General features: G+C 35.3%; 1 protein-coding gene across 1 annotated transcript in view; it reads left to right on the top strand.

Moving 5' to 3' along the window:
* cerkl.L (ceramide kinase like L homeolog) overlaps positions 1-21822 on the top strand; it is a 56773-nt gene that overhangs the window by 4912 nt on the left and 30039 nt on the right. Inside the window, exon 2 of the mRNA XM_018236007.2 lies at positions 17965-18204. Coding sequence (XP_018091496.1) covers positions 17965-18204 — 240 coding nt within the window. The remainder of the gene's footprint in view (positions 1-17964; positions 18205-21822) is intronic.

The following is a 21822-nucleotide window of genomic DNA, read 5'->3' as shown; positions in this document are numbered from 1 at the left end:
TAGTGGTATGGTGCAGAAATCTTTGAAACATTTGAATTTTAATTGAAGAAGCAAAGTGGTCTCTTTAGGGGGCATAGCAGCGTTCAATCCTAAAAACATTATGGCAAAGACATAAATATCCCGAAACATGATTCATTCTGAGTGTATATCCATGTCTGCCACAGCTCTTTGTGAACAGATGTGATTGAAATAGATACTCTTAGTCTGTTTTGGATACCTAAAGTAAGACATCTGTCAGTGCATGAAGCAGAGCTTTGTAATGGTATAGTGCAGGCCTGTAGGACTCTCAATAATGGGACCAGCCATTGCTTTATATCTTACCCTTGTTAACCCTATCATTGTGATCATGCATTTCACAATAATAAATAGAAAGTTCATCATGACTTTTCAATAATGTTCTCTTGATATTAAAACCAGTTGGTCAAGTCAAGTACAATAAACCTATGAATACAGTAAACCTGCAAATGAATGTAACATGCATGGGTAATGGGCACCATCCAGATTCTATCTATGATGAACTGGATTTGCAGCAGATGATTAGAATCCCCTCATAGGCACATGGCAAATGAATCTACATTTAGATACTCTTGCAATAATCTTTAGTTTTTCATTCTGTCCCAACCCTTCTGGTGACATCTCTTCCATTTGTATTTGTATTGCCATGATATATAGCATTCCCCCATTTGGTGAGATTAGGGGGCCCATTTACTTTGCTCGAGTGAAGGAATAGAATAAAAAAAACGTTGAATTTCAAATGGTTTTTTTGGCTACTTCGACCATCGAATTGGCTACTTCGACTACGACTTTGACTTCGAATCGAATGAATCAAACTAAAAATCGTTCGACCATTCGATAATCTAAGTACTGTCTCTTTAAAAAAAACTTCGACCCCCTACTTCGCCACCTAAAACCTACCAAGGTGCAATGTTAGCCTATGGGGAAGGTCCCCATAGGCTTCCTAGCAATTTTTTGGTCGAAGAAAAATCGTTCGATCAATGGATTAAAATCCTTTGAATCGAACGATTTGAAGGATTTAATAGTTCGATCAAACTATTTTTCGTTCGATCGAACTATTTGCGGTAAATCCTTTGACTTCGATATTCGAAGTCTAAGGATTTACATTCGGCAGTCGAATATCGAGGGTTAATTAACCCTCGATATTCGACCATATGTAAATCTGCCCCTAGATATGGTGAGTGTGTGGTGGGTTTATAAATCAGGGTGGGATGGTGGACCAGTTGGGACTTGGGCTGAAATGCTGTTTTATTTGATGCCCCACACATCACTAGAGTGTATAGTGCATCTTCAAATGAGGATGTGAAAAGGAGCCACAGTTCCTATTTAGTTCTTACATCTCCAGTTGATTGGGATGTTGGCACAAATGGATGCTCGTTACACATGTGTATGGCCACTTGTACAGTATCCAACCATTCAGCCCACAGGCCAGCTGCTACCTAAGCCTGTAGAGGATCAGTACTTGTGATGAAGTATATTTACATTTGTAAGCCTGGAGGTTTCTGTGTCATTTGCTGGGAATGGTATGGGATTCCTTATCAGTAAACCTGATATCCAGAAAGCTCTAAATTACATGAAGACCATCTCCCATAGAGCCAATTTTAGGCAAATAAATAATTTCCCTTTTATTTGTAATACAGTAATAAAACAGTACCTTATACTTTATCCTAACTAAGATATCATTAATCCTTATTGGAAGCATAACAATCTAATGTTTAAATGTTTTTTTTAAATAGACTAAAGGGCCTATTTATAATCCTGTGTAAAATCATTGACTCCAGAAAAACGTGTAAAAAGCTGTGTAAAATAGACAAATTTATCGAGGTGTGTGTTTTATTTGACACTGCCTGAATGCTGGATTTAATGTCTTTACTGTACACCACTTCAGACCTTGTGTCAATGGGAAAATGCATGCAGCAATTAAGTTCCAGCAAAAAAAAATTAAAGAAAATATGATGAATGAACACTATATTATCTCATAGCATTTTCAAATGGCTGCTCCTGTTTACGCTGGATTTTTACACAGAGGTAGGCGATTGCTGAAAATCAATACACAGCTTGATAAATATTTTAAAACAGCCTGGTAATATGTGGTGTATTTTGTCACCATTTTATTGCACAGCATGATAAACAGGAGATCCAAATTACAGAAATACCTCTTATCCAGAATACCTCAGGTCCCGAGCATTGTGAATAACAGGTTCCATATTTCTCCCTGTTATGTCTTTTGGTCTAAATTGTGATTATTGTTTCTGTGACCCAGATACTTGCCACTCGTGGTCCATATGTGTGTGTATATATATATATATATATATATATATATATATATATATATATATATATATATATATATATAATATATATATAATATATATGTGTGTGTGTCCATATCTATGCATATAATATATCCATAAAATATTTGTCTGAAATGTGCAAAATAATCACAGTTTGCTTACCTGAGGGGCAGATGCATTTTGTGTAGCTTTTCTTTCTACCAATATTTCATATTATAAAAATACAGAAGACATAGAGCCCAACTAATATTTTTTTAATTGGAGTAGAAAATTGGAAATAACAGGCTGCTATTATATTAAAAGTCTTTCTTTTTGCAGTTTGAATTTAATTAGACATTTTCTCACGGAACCACTGCATAGGTAATAAAGTTCAGAGTAGAAGCTGATGCCCCCATTGTTGCTCATACTTATGAAATAGACTATGTGTATCTGATCCGTTTATGGCTCCAAGTAAATGCTATGATTTACACGCCGACTGATTCCAAGATAGACTCAGATTTCCAGCACATATGCTTATGGTTTTTCACAGATGACCATTGAAACATCTGTTAGTTTTGTGGCGGCATCTGATATTTCATTAGACTTGTTTTTTCATGGCAGTTTTAAAGTAGCTCTTCCTAGATACCGATCAACCATCTCTGGTAAATATTGTATAGGCGTGGCATCTATTATCTGGAAATAATTATTCAGAAAGCACAGATATTTGGCAGTGTTTTTACCATAATCTCATGCATTCTTAAATCCTATTTCTGTGATATATTTTAGCTTTTAGTGGGAAATTATTATTAGGAGATTTTTCATTGATCACACTAAGGGGCAGATTTATCAAGGGTCAAATTTTGAAGTGCAAAAAACTACGAAATTCGACCATCGAATAGGCTAGTTCAACATTTGAAGTCGAATTCGTAGGATTTTTAAGATCGTACGATCGTACAACATTCGAACGATCGTACTTTGATCGTACTTCGATCTTACTTAGAATCGAACGATTCGAACGATTTAATCGTACAATTGTATGATTTCACTTCGACTTCTAAAAACGTAGCCAAATGTTGGCTATATGTTCTAGGAGGTCCCCATAGGCTAACATAGCAATTCGGCAGGTTTTTTAAAGAGACAGTACTTCAATTATCAAATGGTAGAATAGTCGAAGCATTTTCACTTTGAATCGAAGTCGAATTTGGCCTATTCGATGGTTGAAGTACCCAAAAATTACTTTGAAATTCAAAGTTTTTCAATTCGAATATTCACTTTGAATTCACTTCGACCCTTAGTAAATGTGCACCATAGTTTATTCATCGGTTTACCTGTTTTGAACATTATTGAACCAGAGCTGTACTTTGAACCTTTCACTTTCAAGTTTAAAATAAGTGGTTGTTTTGTCTTAAAGGACAAGGAAAGCCCAATAAACATTGCTAACTACATTACTTTCTAAAGTGCTCTTGATTCGTCTGAAGTTATGTCTTTTTTTCATGCAATAATAGCATCCTTGCTGACTAGCCCCATCGCAATTTCCCTTAATGCTTCAATATTATCTCTGTCATTGCTGAATCTCTGGTTTTCATTTAGGGGGTTGTTCAGCTTCCAACACTTTTTTCAGTTCAGTTGGTTTCAGATAGTTCACCAGAAATTTTTATATGTTACTGTTTTTCTAATATTGAAGTGTAAAGTGTCATTTTCGCCTTCTAAAGCACCTCTGGGAGGGAAGGGCACCGACCCTGTAAACTGTTCTAAATTGATACATTTATTTGATACATTTCTTATCATTGCTCTGCTGAGCAGAATATCTGAATTTCATTACAGGCATCTGTTAGAATTAATACAATTGTTGCTAATACTCCAGAGATGCTGCTGAAAATGTATCAACTAAATGTTGCAAAATTGTAACAGTTTAGAGTCTGTGCCTGAATTACTGAGCTGACAGACTCAAACACTAGAGACACAAATATTAAACTTTAAACTTAGATTTTGTAAAAATGGTTATTGGAAAAAGTCTTTATTTCTGGTGAACTCAAATGAACTGAAAAAAGTGTTGGAAGGTGAACAACCCCTTTAAAGTGGACCTATCACATAGACATTAAAAAGCTGTATAGTAAAAGTATTTTCAAATTAAACATGTAATCCAAATTTTTTTATTTAAGCATTCATAGTTGTTCATTTAAAAATCTCTGCTGTCAACCAAATATTGCCTGCCTTATGTATAGAGACGGGGCAGACAATTATTTTCATTTTGGGGATGGACATTGGGTCCCCCATTCTGGTGCACAAACAAGATCCTGAGATGATACAAGGCTTGTCTTAATACCAGTGTCCACAATATGGCTCCTGTCTGTTTGCTATAATTATGAGTTCCCAGATTGATGAAAACAAGATTCAAATAATTTATATAGTGTAATTAAAGTTAATTTTGCTTGACTAACACGATAAAATAGAATTTGAAATAATTATTTAAAGGCAGCTGAATTGATACAATAGTTACTTTAGAGATGCTGCTGAGAAATGTATCAACTAAATGTTATAAAATTGTAACAGCTCAGAATCTGCACCTGAATTACTAAACTGACAGACTGAATGAAACACCAGAGACAGGACATTAAATGGGAACTCCACAAAAACTAGGGAAGCACTGAATCCACTTTTTTGGATTTGGCCGAACCCTTTGCAAAAGATTCGGCCGAATACCGAACCGAATCCGAACCTTAATTTGCATATGGAAATTAGGGGTGGGAAGGAGAAAACTTTTTTTACTTCCTTGTTTTGTGAAAAAAGTCACATGATTTCCCTCCCCGCCGCTAATTTACATATGCAAATTAGGATTCGGATTCAGTTCGGCCAGGCAGAAGGATTCGGCAGAATCTGAATCCTGCTGAAAAAGGCCGAATCCTGGCCAAATCCCGAAACCGAATCCTGGATTCGGTGCATCCCTAACAAAAACATAACTTAAGCTTTTTGAAAAGTAAACATAATTTCAAGCAACTTTGCGATATACATCAATTAAAAAATATGCAGACTTTTCATGATTTTTAATGGTTTCTGACAGTTCCCTAAGCCTAGCCCCCTGCTCTTCTGCTGCTCTTTCTGACTACTTTTCTGAGCTGGCTGACTACTGTTACTTTGTATCAGCAGCCAGCTGTTCTTAGACTGCATCCTCCAAACCCCACAATTCCCTGCACATGTGATTTCAATAAGGAACAGAACATCATAGTGCAATGCATTATGGGTTATGTAGTTCCTGCATGCTGTCTGTAAGCTGTGGAGAAGTTGTTACAATTTGTAGTGTCAGTGTTTTAGTCTCTCTTTCCCTGTCAGAATTTCAAATGATGCAGAAAGAGAAGAACTATTAACCAGCTGGATTTCAGCATAGAAAATAGCATTTATTCATACTTTTTGAAGAAACAGGTAACTGTGATGGGTATATTAGGCGTTCATGTGTTATGTGGGTCTCTTTATCAAATTTGTGTTTGGAAGCTGGAGTTCCCCTTTAAACTTTTGGATTTTGGAAAAACTGTAAAAAATATAAGATGGAAAGTAATTGAAAAAAGTCTTTATTGTTGGTGAACAATCTGAAAACAATCGAATTGAAAAAAGTGTTTGGAAGGTGAACAACCCCTTTAATATATGGCGATCCAGATTAGGGCCAGGGCCTGATTCTCTATAATTCAGTTCCTAAGTGTTCTTTATCCTGATTGTAAGCCTGGCTCTGTGGCTAATACGTCATGAAGCACTAAAGTATTAATTGTTTTCAGGTATTTATTTGCTGCTAAAATTGTAATTTACATGCTTTAAAAATAATACTGGGGTATTGTAATACAATAAAAGACTGTGAAGGAGAAATATTTGCAAAATTTTACAATTTTCCATTGATCAGATTTGAGGAAGCTTTTGTGAACCCAGAAACTTTTTGGTGACCATTTCCAACGGTGAAAGAAAGGTTGGGAATTTTATAGTTTGCACCAGTGTTACAAAAATAGGTGTTTGCTCCAGAAGATTATGCTACTTTAAAAGTGTGCTTCGTGCAATTAAAATTACAATGCAATATAATAGTCTAATGAAGAATATTACACTTCAAAATGCTCATTTTTATTTGTGCAATTTTTTTCCTGTTTATGACTTGTCATTTATTTCCCTCCAATATTAAAATATGATGTTGGAAATCATACATGTTTAGAATAAATTAAAGTGAGTATTTTGCACAAAAACCATTTAGCTGATTCCTGTGTTCTTATCCTACAAGCTAATCCTTGGGAATATGCTGTATAAAGTCGAGCTTGGTTTAGTTGGCTGTAAATAGATCTTTTTGCATATGCTGAGCTTTCTGTATTTTATGTACATATTCCGCTCCAGACTAGGCTGTTTGTGAGTGTTGATAGAGCAATGCACATAGGCACAAGATGTTTTGCAGTGTGATATACCCAGTGGCAGATGTCTGACTCCACACAGTTTTATGTCTCCTAGAAACAAATCTTTACAGACTACGAGCCAATTCTTAGAAAAACAGAATTTGGCACATTACATAAAATCCAAAACATCATCATTAAATACCTTTAACTGAATAAAGAGTTATTTTTGAGCAACCTGAGGGCTTTGTTATGTTACAGGTGGGAGAGAAATTAAGAAATGTTGTTATGGTTCTGTACCTGCTGATGACTTAATGATGTTTCTCATGTCATCAGTATAGATCTGTTTATATAATAAACTCCTAGGTGCATATGTATATATTTCATGCATACAGTATTGTGTAGGAGGTTGTATGATACATTTATTTTGTATGATTTAAAGTTGGTGAATCAGTTCACTATGGTAAATACCATTAGATATTGTATATCTACTGTATATCAAAGGTGTTGCAGAGATCACACGAAATATTAATAGTTCCTCACAATATTGAAATAGTTGTCCATTAAAGTTGCAGTCAGTAAAAATCAGAGATAGAAGGTAAACTCATTTACAGGGGCGCTAGTGGTCAGTTGGAAAAGTGTAGCTATACCAGGTGTTTGGGAATTACAAAACAATTATTTAGGGGCAGTATTTGATATACTGTATACTGAACTTGGGAAACAAGCATTTTTCAGTCAATCAGTAAAGTGTGTAATTGACTGACATATATCAATTTGTCTTTTTTTAATTGTTTTGCCAGTTGCAAAAACCACATGAAATGAACAAGCATTGTTTTAAAATATAGCAATGGAAGTGCAACATCCTAAAAATGCATAGATAGTTAAAGGGCCCTATCACATGACAAATCTTTCAGCATTCAGCTTAATGCTAAATCATTTGACTTAAAGCTCTGGACACAGCATGTTTTTATACTCAGATGATTCATTTACAAATTAGGGTTAGATATTGTTCAATATTTAGTTGAATCTTTTTCAGGGTATTCAATATTCAGCTGCATCCAAAAATAATGTATTTGGTACATCCCTAATTATGTAAGCTTTAAGAGTGTATGGTTGTTTTTAGCATGTCAGAATTTATATTTTTTATAATGATATAGTTTTTAAGTACAATGCATGCATTTACATTGCCTCAGCTATGATTCCTACAAGCTTATTTATGTGCAGTTGAGTTCACGCAAATTTTCCCAGTCAGTTGTGAGTCAAACCCCTTTTATAAGGTACTGAAAGGAGTGGTTCATCTTTAAGTTAACTTTTATTAAGTTATAGAATGGCTAATTTTAAGCACATTTTTAATTGGTCTAGATTTTTTTATATAGTTTTTGAATTATTTGCATTCTTCTGACTCTTTCCAGCTTTCAAATTGGGATCACTGACCCCATCTAAAAAACCAAATGTTATGTAAAGCTACAAATGTATTGTTTATTGCTACTTTTTATTTCTCATCTTTCTTTTCAATCCCTCTCCTATTCATATTCCAGTCTCTGAATTGAGTGACCAGGCAGTAGCTTCAGCTGAACTATGCCAGGTGAAATATGCAGGGTGAATATCAGCCCCTACTCTGGCATTACCATCCTGTATTGCCTCCATATTGCCTCCACCATATTTCAGCACTGTCTGGCATTAGCCCAAGCGCTGTGCATCATCAAGACAATTAGACATGGCACACTTTTGTCTAAAGAATCAGGTATAGGTGCTACTTTCATCCAGAAATTATGCCAACCAGACCTGGAAAGCTGCAATTGTGTCTGATATATGGTGAAATGCGAGCACAATTTTGTTAATTTTGACACGGCAGGGACCATTGTGCCAGAAGTGATATAATTGCATCAAGCACAGAACTTGTGGGCATTAATGCCCCCCCCCTTTGTATCATCTCATTTACTGTAAATATACACAGGGAAACACTCCTTGCAATCATATTTTAATTACACAATATCAAGGGGCATATTTATCAAGGGTCGAATTTTGAAAAACTTCGAAATTCGAATTCAAAAAGACCAACCAAAATTAAGTAGAAGTTGTTTTTTGGCCAAATAGGTCAGTTTTCCATCGAATAGGTCAGGATTCGGCAAAATTCGAATCATACAAATCTAAGTAATAGCTCATTCGATCGAATTCGAATCAAAGTTTTTCCCCAAAAAAAACTTTTTTCAAATTCAAATCTAATTTGGACAATTCGGTAGTCAAAGTACACAACAAATAGCTCGAAATCCAAATTTTTTTAATTCAAAAATTCACCTCGACTTTTGATAAATCTGCCCCTAAGGGACATATTTATCAAGGGTCGAATTTCAAATTGAAAAAACATTGAAATTCAAAAAGACCAACCGAAATTAAGTCAAAGTTTTTTTTGGTCGAATAGGTCCGTTTTCGATCAATAGATCTGTATTCGGCCAAACTCAAATCATACGAAATGAATGAATAGCGTATTCGATCGAATTTGATTTGAAGTTTTTCCCAAAAAAACCTTAGATTTTTCAAAGTCCACCAATTAACTCCAAAAAGGTTCTACGAGGTCCCCCATAGGCTAAAACAGCAATTCGGCATGTTTTAGATGGCGAATGGTCGCATTTTTAAAGAGACAGTACATAATAAATGTAGATATTCAAATTTTCGAATTTTTTTCAAATTCTAATCGAATTTGGACTATTCCCTAGTCGAAGTACACAAAAAATAGCTTGAAATTCAATTTTTTTTTTTTCATTCGAAAATTCACCTCGACCGTTGATTAATCTGCCCCTAATTATAGGATTCAGCACCCAGGTGGTATGAAAATTCTAAAAGACAGTCTTTTTATCTAAATTATTTTTGAGTTTAATTCTAATTTTTGCTGCATTTCCCAAATGTAAATGTTTTGTTTCCTATTTAATATAGGAGTAAAGCCCATTTACTTAGGGGCAGATTTATCAAGGGTCGAATTTCGAAGTGTAAAAAACTTCAAAATTCGACCATCGAATTTCATTACTTCGATATTTGAAGTCGAAGTCAAAGTTTTTTTTTAATCGAATTTGGCCATATTCGGTCGAAGTAAAATCGTTCAATCGTACGATGAAACCCTTCGATTCGAACGATATGAATGATTTAATCGACCGATCAAACGTTTTTACTTCGACTTTTAAAAACGTAGTCAAATGTTGGCTATAGGTTCTAGGAGGTCCCATTAGGCTAACATAGCAATTCGGCAGGTTTAAGGTGGCGAAGTGTCGAAGTCGAACTTTTTTAAAGAGACAGTACTTCGATTTTCGAAGTCAACTTTTTTACTTCGAATCTATGTCGAATTTAGGCCTATTCGATGGTCGAAGTACCCAAAAATTTGTTCGAAACACGAAGTTTTTAAATTCGAAAATTCACTTAGTAAATGTGCCCCTTAATGTATTTTGCACCCTGGATGTCTGGTTGGTCTACAGCACAGCTTTCAAATACTTGAGAGGTATGAGGCCTTTGTCCACTCTTTAGTTTTCTGCATGAGAACTCTGTTTAATTTGTTAGTTATGGCATGAGGGGTATTTCTGTTCACTCTTGTGGTTTCCATGCTATAAATATAGCCCTTAGTAACAATCTCACCAACACAGGTGTCTCATATGTGGAAACAGTGCTGGCCGAACAGAAATAGAGGTAGGCAGGTAGCAGAGGTACACGTCTAGCGCAACCCCCACCCCTCTCGCGTTGCAAACCAAGGTCCAAAGTCTGTAACTCTCTTCTAATAAGAAAATCTATTGTGATATCTTTTTTACGCACATTCTAACTCATCATCATTAACCAAAAAGAAGAAAATAGAGGAAATTGGATGTTCAGGCAACTTCATTAATTGAATTATACACAAGAGATACCAGAAGAGTTAGATTGTGTTGCACCATCCATGTACCATATTTGTAGTGTAATAAAAAGGAAAAGGAAACTGATGGAATAATTCAAGGTGAAGGAGAATTCTGGTGACTCAGAAAATTTCATTATGCATCTTACAATAAATTAATTTGTATCAAACAAAGTGAAGTCATTCAAGTGATCAAATTTGTGATAAATAGATTTAACAATAAATATATATAAATAAAGTGCTTCTAGATTAATAAAGTGCCCTGTGTAGTCATTCAAATTGAGCCTTTGACAAAGCCTTCAACATTTTGCTCCTCACAGATTTTCTCATGAATATGTATCAGGAGAAAAAAATAAATTTTCCCTAGTAATAAACGTTTTTTTCAGCAGCTCTTCAAACCAACCTTAATAATTGACTATAATGCTTTATATTTCTTTGATCGCTTGACGGTTACGTCATGGTTAATTTGGGTGCCGTTCCTTTAAAAAGCAGCGGTGAAACCCAGTAAGTCAATATCCAGTTACTTTGGTGCCATCTGCTCTAGTAAAAGACTTAGGCATTCAAGATATACTGCTATTTATTTAATTACAGACAAAGTAGCTGATTCTTCATTGGGAAGTTGTCTAATTGCAAGATATATAGATAATCCCTTAGTGTAGGTCGTGCTCTGTGGCAATGAAGGCATTTCTTTCTAAAGAGAAAACAACACGGCTTCTTCTTGCTGCACGACCGGACACTGGCAGAACTATTTAGTGGAGGCTGAACAAAAATAGGCTGGTGTTCAGCACTTAAAAAGAAATATTACTGTAAGCCGAAATCTTGTCTAAATCAATCTTGGCACATCTGTCTGATGCAGAGCGTAAACAGGATTAGAGCAAGATTTATCTGCTTGACGTTAATTGTGCTTGCAGTTTTTAAACATGCCTGTTTTTTCTTTAATTCTGAATGAAAAACAAGGCTCCCTGATAAATCTCCAGCAGAATATTTTATGCAGAGATTTATACTGCGCTAGGTTTTCAAGCAATGGGGGTATGCAGCACCATTTAATGGAGAATAACGTATCTAATCTCCTAATAATTAAGAATTTTAAATTCTGTTTGAATATACCACACACTGTGACAAATCGGTGGGGTACAGGCATTAATAAATTTGAATGCACACATCTGAAAATAGAAATCTGTTGCTTGATTGTTAAAATATGCTCAATGCTCCGAGAACAAAATCTCCCCAGAAGGTTTATTAGCACTAATAGAATAAAAGTTTATTGTAAAAATCCTTGTGCTTTATATCAACAGGATGTTAAACAGCTATTGTATTAAAAAGATATGCTTAATATTTTCATTTTTATTAAAATCTCGTAAAGCAACAAAGAATTTGTATTTTTTGGCTGAAATACTGGCATACATTAGACGATTGCAGATGTTATCATTAGAATCTGACATTAAAATCTGAATTTGGAAGAAGTCTGTAACTAGGAAAGCTAGAGAAAACATATGGCAAACTTCTTGATGTCTCCAACCCTGTACAACCATAGTCACAGTGCTGCAATTAAGCATCTTACTTTAAATCTCTATTGTCCCTATTGTATACTATGAACTGTATCTTGGATTTCCATATACACTGTGAGGGCTGTGACTTGTGATACTGATATTGGGAGTTTTAATTATCTTCTCACCTTTAAATTAACATCAGTATGATGTAGAGAGTGATATTCTGAGTTATTTAGCTTTATTCAGCAGCTCTCCTGTTTGCAATTTCAGCAATCTGGTTGCTATTGTCCAAATTATCCTAGCAACCATGCATTGATATGAATGACAGACAGGATCGTTCAACTGAAACAATTCGAACATTTTTTAGCGATTCGTCGAAGGATTTTTATTCGACAAAAAAAAAAACTTAGAAAAGTGCTCTGGAAGGTCCCCATAGGCTAACATTGCACTTCGGTAGCTTTAATTTGGCGAAGTATGAAGTTGAAGTTTTTTTTAAAGAGACAGTACTTCGATTATCAAATGGTCGAATAGTCGAACGATTTCTACTTTGAATTGTTCGAGTCGAATGGTCGAATATAGCCTATTCGATTGTCGAAGTACCCAAAAATTTACTTTTTGAAATTCAAACCATTCACTCGAGCTTAGTAATTCTGCCCCTGAATGTGTAGCCTTACAGAACATTTGTTTTTTAGATGGAGTTAGTGACCCCAATTTGAAAGCTGGATAGAGTCAGAAGATAAGGGCAAATAATTAAAAAATTATACAAAAGAAAAACGTAAGGCAAATTGAAAAGTTGCTTAGAATTAGCAATTCTGTAACATACCAAAACTTAACTAAAATGTGAACCACCCCTTTAACCTGGCAGACCTGGAAAAAATTAGTATTTGCAAATATAATTAATAATCAGTTGCTGAAATCAGTTCCATCAAGAATTTGTTTTTGTATCTTTTTTTGTGTCTGAGCACTTTTCTGAAGACACTGGTTCTAAATACAGTGACATAATTCTGGCACAAAATTGGGAGGCATCTGTCTTACACAGTGGGGCACTATCATATTCACAGATTATGATGTAACAAACAATTTGACTTCTCAAAGGACCCACTCATATTTTCATTAATGGGAATAGACATTAAACCTAGCTATTATGCCAGCCTACAAACCTAGTACTTATAATTTCTTCAATACATTTCAATAATGCAAGTTACAGCTTTGTCCATAAATATTCATAACTGATAGAGTTAAGCTAGCCATAGACCTGCAGATCCTTATGTCCAACAGACGATCGCTAGTTGCAATCTCTCGACCTACAACTAAAGATTAAATAAAATATTAACAAGAGTGGAACAGACAATGTTCTGGCTATTAATTGACAAACAGCAATCATACGAAAGTTACTGTATGTATGACAAATAGTAGTGACCATCACCCATTGATATCGTCAGATAGGCAATACATGTAGAGATATTATCGTTAGCCCACATAAATCTTCCAAACTGTCCGATTGACTAAACATTGGCTACAATGAAGGGCAGAAAAAAAGTATGATGTTTCGAGATTCACCACTCGTGTCTCGTAACATGTCGTGTTTGTGAATAAAGGCACTTTTTGCAGCGGTACTTCTGCCCTTCATTGTAGCCACACCTACACATTGGATTTACGGATTGAATGCTTTTGGATGGAAGCAAGGTGTTGGGATACCAGAATTTGAGCCTCACGGGTAAATGTACCATTGTATATTGACCATGGTATGAACAATTTGAACACACACGGTTCAAATTCGTATGAACCTTCATTTCATACCACTTTATCTTTGCGTCTATGGTCAGCTTTAGACATTTTGTAAGGGCTGCACAATAACCCTAACCTAAAGGTCACTAAATATAATCTTACTTTATATCACATTCTAAAAATGTACAGTGCTGGGTAGTTTTCTGTTTTGTACATCATTTTTATATTATTTGCATTTTATTTCTAGTATTGTTCAGTATTCCACTCTAAACAGGAACACATTCAACAATTTTCATATATCGGGTCAGTTTCAATTCAGTGAGAAACGGGTTTATCACGTGAAAACTCAGGGACAAGATTCAAATTGCAATTCAAAAAAACTGGAACTGAATTTGGAGAAAAGTTTTTTCTCTTCGAATCGAATCTTGTCATGAGTTTTTATGTGATAAACCATGATATAACTTTTTCTCAATGAATATAATCTTTCCCATTGTTTGATCAAATGTTTTTTTCATTACTTAGTTTACTGTTTGTATAACTGCTAGATATGTGTGTCTGTATTTTGCACACGTTTATTTTGGCTTTCCAAAGAAAATAAAAAAACTCAAAGCAAATGAATGAAAACTATTGTATGTTCTTCTGAGCACTTTCGAAATATATATTCATTATCTTTCTTTCCATTTTCAAAATATTAGCAGTTATTAAACTGCTATTGGAATAATTTTGAAATAACATTCCCACCTTGGAAAGAGGAACTGACCAGAGAAGTGTCCGTTGACTCGTCTTTGCTCACTAACTTAATTGCTAAGTAGAACAACATCTCAAGAATTTCCTTTTCTCCCTAACGTAATTTGCTGCTGACTGTGTCCAATAATGTAAAATTGCAAAAGAGCTCGACAGAATAATACATTTCAAGAGTTTCCATTTTTTAAAATTATTTATATATAGGCAGAGTTGTATAACTGTCAGACTGTCTGTTCCAAATGGGGTCACTCACAAAGTATTATCCAACTTGAGTATAATGAAAAAATACACAAATTTGGAAACGTGCAAAAAAAAGTACTATCTGATTTGTGTATCAAAATATCAGCAAAGAAACATTGTGTGTTGTTTCCATTTTATGGTGTGATTTATCATGTACTTTCTTACTGTTTATTACTTATAAAACATCATCAGTGTTGCAAAATGATGTTATCTAAAGTAGCACCTAATCACATGTAATTATTGTGCTTGATCAGTAGATTTGTAAACGTTAATTTAATAGCAACATGACATGATAAAACAGTAGCAAAGCCTAATTTAAATCACAGTGAGAAATCACAGGATTAAATAACAGTGTTCAGTCTTTTAGAAAAGTTTATTGCTTCCAGATGGGAGAGAGATCCTTTCCAGATTAGCTGACAGCACATGGGGGTGGGGGCAAATAGGTAATGTATATGAGATGGATATGAATTCTGCAAATATCTTAATATACACAAGTTTTTTTACATTCAGACATGGAAATATCTGTTGGTATTTGATTTATGAATCCCTGTTTAAAATGCATAGCTTAAATGTCATCTAATACTTAGTAAAAGAGCTGGTACTGTGTATGTTTGTATTCTGTTGGTACTTTGGGACCCCATGTTGGGATATGCCATGTGTTGCACGCCATGGTGCCTTGCACTGCACTCTCCACCTGTGACATACCTCACATGTTTCCCATTCAGGGCTGCAAAATATTGAGCCTTATAAACATATAACCCCTTTTCTGACTGCTGCATTATTATGTGCACAAATAATACTGGGAAATTTTATAATGCAATATTTATATACACTCCTCAAACTATATAGTATTTTTTCCAGTTGATCATTATATATTATATTAAATAGCATTATTATTGTGCTATATTTTATTTGCTGCATTTTATATAGTGCAAACACCTTTATAGTTTGAAAGCTATTCTTATTGATCAGTTCAAAGTCATACGACATGCAATTTGAATCAAAATCAGGCTTTCAAATGTTCAGTGGCACCCACTGCTGTCTCCATAAAAAACTTTTTGTACCTAAAGCTGGCAGATGAGCCATTTCTCATACATTGCAATGAGTTGCCTTGTAGTCCCCACGTGCACATGACCAAGTAGTTAGTGATCGGATCAGTGATGATAATCTCTGTATTGTTCTTAGCTGAAGTCATTGAACTAGCTGAAGGAAGAGTTGTGGATGTAGGCTGTATATTTTATTCATAGACCCTTCTTTTGTAAATAATAATTTTAGTAGCTTACATGTAGGCCCTTATTGTTGTCTACAAACCATTTCCAAAGGATTAGAAGTAAATAACAGCAAAACAAACACCAATAAAATGTTTGTGGGCCTTTGGCAAAGTCATAGCAAATTTATAAATAAATAGATAGGGTGGTAAGTCCACCCCAAGTTAAAAAGCATGAAAGAAAAGATCTGATTCGTTTTTCGGATGTTTAGAGAATTAGCGTTAAGCATATAAGTATATAAGGAACATTGTTAAAATGGTAGAGATGAATCTTAAGAGGAAATGTTATTGTGCTAACTCAACTATAGCGTAAGCATCATTGGGGCCATCAATCATGACAGAACCAGCCCTCAGGTATCTGTACTCAACTGAAGGAGATGTAGAAGGCTAACTGTGCAAATAAAGTTGGCAACTTCCAAGGAACCCTGTACAATCATGATCTGCAAGAGAGAATGACCTAATCATACATGGTATAGGAACACCTTAAAAATTTCTTTATCCAAAGATAATTGTCCCAAGGCTTTTCTCAGTAAAAAAATGTTTCTTTATTTAAATTAGCATTAAAAATTCAGATACAAACTCACCCCACCAGGCCCACCTTACGCGTTTCGCACCTTCCGGCGCTTAGTCATAGGTGTATCTATGCTAATTTAAATAAAGAAAAAATTTTTTACTGAGAAAAGCCTTGGGACAATTATCTTTGGATAAAGGAATTTTTGAGTGCGATTGCCTTAGAACTGGGGCGAGTCCCTGGGGCTTGATTAGATGGAGATCAGATGTGGACTCCCAACTGATGTATAACGTATTGTTCACAGTTCATAGGAAGACCTTGCCTTATATACAGCTCCTGTTGATGTCTAGGTGGTGCAAGCTGAGCGTATGTGCAGTCAATGACCACCGCAAGAAATCAGGAAATCTGCAGTGAGATAAAAATGTTACCGGAAGTCGAAGGATTTAGCGCTATTCGTTCGATCGAACGAATAGTTTAATAAAACGATTAAATCCTTCGAATCGAACAATTCGAAGGATTTTAATACATCGATCGAACGATTTTCCTTCGATCAGAACGTGGTTTGAAAGCCTATGGGAACCTTCCCCATAGGCTAACATTCATGCTCAGTAGGTTTTAGGTGGCGATGTAGGTGGTCAAAGTTTTTTTAAAAAGACAGTACTTCGACTATCGAATGGTCGAATAGTCGAACGATTTTTAGTTCGAATCGTTCGATTTAAAGTCGTAGTCGAAGGTCGAAGTAGCCAATTCGATGGTCGAAGTAGCCAAAAAAATACTTCGAAATTCGAAGTATTTTTTATTCTATTCCTTCACTCGAGCTAAGTAAATGTGTCACAACATTGCCACCAACACAGGGAGATCCCGTCTGGTGTGGGTGGCTTAATACTCGGGGGGGTTTAAAGGGGGAAAATAGCTATTGTTGCCCATACCACTGGCGGGGGAAACATTTTTTCTGATGATAGCTAGGGATGTCGCGGACTGTTCTGCGGCGAACTTGTTTGCGCGAACATCGGCTGTTCGCGTCCGCCGCAAGTTCGCGAACGTCGCGCGATGTTCGCCAATAGGCGTTCGCGTCAAAATCGTTCGACCATTCGACCATTCGGTCGCTAAAATCGAACGATTTTCGTTCGATTCGAACGAAAATCGTTCGATCGAACGATTAAAATCCTTCGATCGTTCGAATCGAACGATTTTCGGATGTTCGAAGTTCGCAAACTGTTCGCGAACTGTTCGCATTTTTTGCCGGTGTTCTCGAACGGCGTTCGCGAACACATTATCGGCGGTTCGCTACATCCCTAATGATAGCTGCTTTTTTAGAATAGACCTTGACTTTGGCTATTTTATCTTGGGAGCTACCATTTTACTGGTTGACGTTATACGTAATGGTTTCTTTAGCTTGCTATTTTTAAGACATGAATCTATTTTACAGATTAATTCTGAACCTATTTTTGCTGTTTTACATAGTGAGCACAAGTCTGACACGCCAGCAGAAAGAAGAGTTTATAGACTTGAGAGACATATTCTCAGTGAAACTAAAACGACGACGTTCTGCTGGGCAGACGAAAGGTGGCACTCTCTTGGGCATCACAATATTTTTGTGCATCAGAAAAGGACGGAAGCTAAAAGATCGATCAGTTCATCTTCACAACCAAAGTGAGGATTATTGTGATATATGGTTCAAACAACTGAAGGAGATCTTAAATGGTAAGTGATGTATTTACAGTATAATGACCTTTGGTGTTTATATAGATGCATTTATAGTTCCTATCATTAAGGTGAAATACTGTACTAAATTGTAGCTTTTTCAGTCTCACTTCCCATAAGACTGAGAGGAATAATGTTGGATATTGGCAAAAGTTACCAGTGCCCAATTATATAGCATACCTAACAAGACACAATTTGTTTTATTTTTAGCTGTTATTATTACTTAATAAAAAAAAACAATTTCCAGAACACACGATACCCTTATTTTTAAGAAGCTATTTCTGTTTTTATATAGGAAAGCAGAAAGGAATAAACAAACACTGCTTTCATTTGCAACATTACATTATAAATTCACTTATATTTTTTAATTCATATATATTAGAAAGTTTCTTAGAATAACATTTTATTTCATTATGCATAAAATAGGTTTTATTTGGAGATTGAGGTTATGTTTGTACCCTGCCCCCCTTTAAAGGGGTTGTTCACCTTTGAATTAACGTTTAGTATGATGTAGAGAGTGATATTCTGAGACAATTTGCATTGGGTTTTAATGTTTTATTATTTGTGGTTTTTCAGTTATTTAGCTTTTTATTCAGCAGCTCTCCAGTTTTCAATTTCAGCAATCTGGTTGCTAGGGCCCAAATTACCCTAGCAACCATTCACTAATTTGAATAACAGACTGGATTATGAATAGGAGAGGCCTGAATAGAAAGATGAGTAATACAAAGTAGCAATAACAATACATTTGTAGTCTTAGAGAGCATTTGTTTTTATATGGGGTCAGTGACCCCCATTTGAAAGTTGGAAAGAGTCAGAAGAAGAAGGCAAATACTTCAAAAACTCTAAAAAAAATTTATAATGAAGACCAATCAAGAATTGCTTAGAATTACCCATTTTATAACATACTAAAAGTTAACTTGAAGGTGAACCACCCCTTTAACACTTAGGACTTCCTTTCCTTTTTGTTTTTTAGTGACTCTTCAAGTCCCAATCCTGTTAGTCTGTACTAAGTATGAATTGTTATGTGTTTGTCACTGGAAAGTGTGTAAGTGTATGAAAGAAATGTGGGCAAGGACAGAACTCAACCGTTTGGGCTCTGTTACCATCTGAAGACATACAGTATCTACTATGACAACAAGTAGAGGACACGTGGAGGCCCACTTATTTAAGGTCAACTTTTAGTGGTATTAGAGCTTTTTGAAGCCTTGAATAAACTAATTTCCACGAACGTCAGTAATTTTTCAAAAGATCCGAACTAAAAAGGCACGAACAGAAATGTCACTGAAAATTTCGAAAACCGCTTTTCAACTTTTTTCAACTTGTTGCACGATAACTACGACTTTTTCATATTATCACACAAAAGCCAGCATCAAAAACACCTGGAGACCTCAAGACCCGAAGCAAAGAAAGATCTTTGGGACATCTGCCTATGACATCTCCATGATTTCGACAGGTTTTAGCTGGAGTATTTTTCAGATTCGGAATTGTCACTCTTGTGACACAACACAAAATTTGTGCTTTTTTTCCCCCATGAATTTTTCTGGCCACATAAAGCCTGACCTGAAAAAGTTGTGGCTTAGTAAATCAGCCCCTGATAATAGAGAGAAGGAATTGTATAAAAAGTTGTGGTGCAGAGAAAAGGAACCTAAAATTTAATGGAGGAAAGGAGATGGGTACGTTCAAGTAGGTGGGAATGTTTTTTCATAACTGATGGACAACCACCAGTGAGCAAATAACTGTAACACAGATAGTAGCAGAACAGCTTATTTAGCGAGGTCACCAAACAAGCAGATTTGGGCCCAATTTGGTCACCACCCACATGTTCCGAGAAAGAGGACTGATCATAAAGCGGGGCCTACAAAACCAGTTACAAGCACCGCATCAATGCGCACATTTTATTTAGATAGGAAATGTTTGCCACTTACATGGAAACTGATTATCAGAAATTGTGGGGAGTCTTTTTTTCCACAGTATACAGTGGTGTATTTTTTGTAGCCGCACAAGGACTATGTGAAAAACGAATTGATCCCTGGATCTAGTAGCTCTATGTCAACACAACTGCAACCATCCATCACTTAACTGAATTAAATCTTAAGCATTGGGTGGGAAATATAGGCAATTAGGACTGCACTAAGTTCCAACACCTATGATAGGCTCCCCATCTGGGTCCCTGAGGATCAAACATTTGGATAAGCTAAAGAGAGCCTTCCTGTGTGCGCCACATTGTGCTTTTTAGTTTTATTCACAGTTATGTCCTGCATAAATTACAGTTGCAACCAAGGGAGGTCCTTTACACAATTTTGTATAGTTTCTTAATGCTGTTATTTAAATGGTTTTTAAATGATCATTTCATTTATGCTATATTATTTTTCCTACTTTGTTTTAAAAGTGCTTGTGCTTGCTAAACCAATTTGTATTTTAAGGGATTTTATAAGTCAGGTGTGTTCTTATATTCTTATGCATATTTATTTTGTTATATCTGTATAGTGTTTATTGTCTGCCCAGTGATCAGATTCTTTTCTTGTTTGCTGCGTAAATAAAGGGTTAATGCCTTCCCCGTCCAGAAGCTTAAACATACCAATTACCTGATTCCTTTATTGACAGTCAGATCCGATGTTACCATACCATTGCTTTATGGCGTTATTAATGTTATTCATTAACCATGATAGTTTTCCATTAACTTTTACAGTTTATTTGTAGTTACTTTGGCAAAGAGAGCCTTGCTTTATTCCAGGAGGTCAGACAAAAATCTTTTTTTTTTCCCCCTTCAATTTGAATTTCTAATGTATATGCCTGATGGTAATATTTCAGAGAAGTTTTTTTTTTAATAGAACGGATTGCCATGAAAAGAGAGGTACTAAAAACAGCACAGATGTGAGTCTGCTCGTAGCGTCTCTTCAGCTTTTGTTTTCTGAACACCCTGATTAACCCCTACTTTTCACGGTTCACTGACTCACTGATAGATCAAGTTTAAACTAGCACATATTAGTTGGTTTGTTTCTATGAGAGGAACAGTTGGCCATTCTTTATCTGACTGCAGCTTCTCCTTAGTGTTTGAATGCTGAAGAGAAAGTAATAGAATATGAATTGGAAACGTAGAATGGGATTTAAATATTATACTCGAATTAGCGTTTAGTCTTGCATAATGGCCGTAGGAAAACCTGATAATATAACATCATCATTCTTGATTATTCTTTAACTGGACTCTTTGTTAAACTATTATATTTCTTGGAAAGCTAGTTAATCATATAGATTCCACACTTCACTATTTTTCTTGCTGTTAAAGGTATTTCATTTTTATATAAACACAAATGCAATTATTGTAATCTAATTTACCATATTGATAGTATCATTTTACCATCATGATTTCTAAAAAAGAAAAATAGATATTTTGGAATATTATAAATGGCTAAAAGGTTTTTTATTTCACTCTTATAATTAGAAGTTTTACTGCCATAGTCATACTTATTTGCTGTTGCCATATACAACAGTGTAAGTAATGATACAAATACAGGTGGGTGTAAAGGCAAGGGTTAATGTAGAATTGGGCAACCTATGTATTTTTAAAATAGGTTTGCCATAGGTATAATCCTAAATATAGTGACTTGGAACATAGCA

Source organism: Xenopus laevis, chromosome 9_10L, assembly GCF_017654675.1.
Source record: "Xenopus laevis strain J_2021 chromosome 9_10L, Xenopus_laevis_v10.1, whole genome shotgun sequence".
In the NCBI taxonomy this organism is placed as follows: domain Eukaryota; kingdom Metazoa; phylum Chordata; class Amphibia; order Anura; family Pipidae; genus Xenopus; species Xenopus laevis.
Note: the sequence above shows the minus strand (reverse complement) of the source record. Positions and strands in the feature narration are given on the sequence as shown.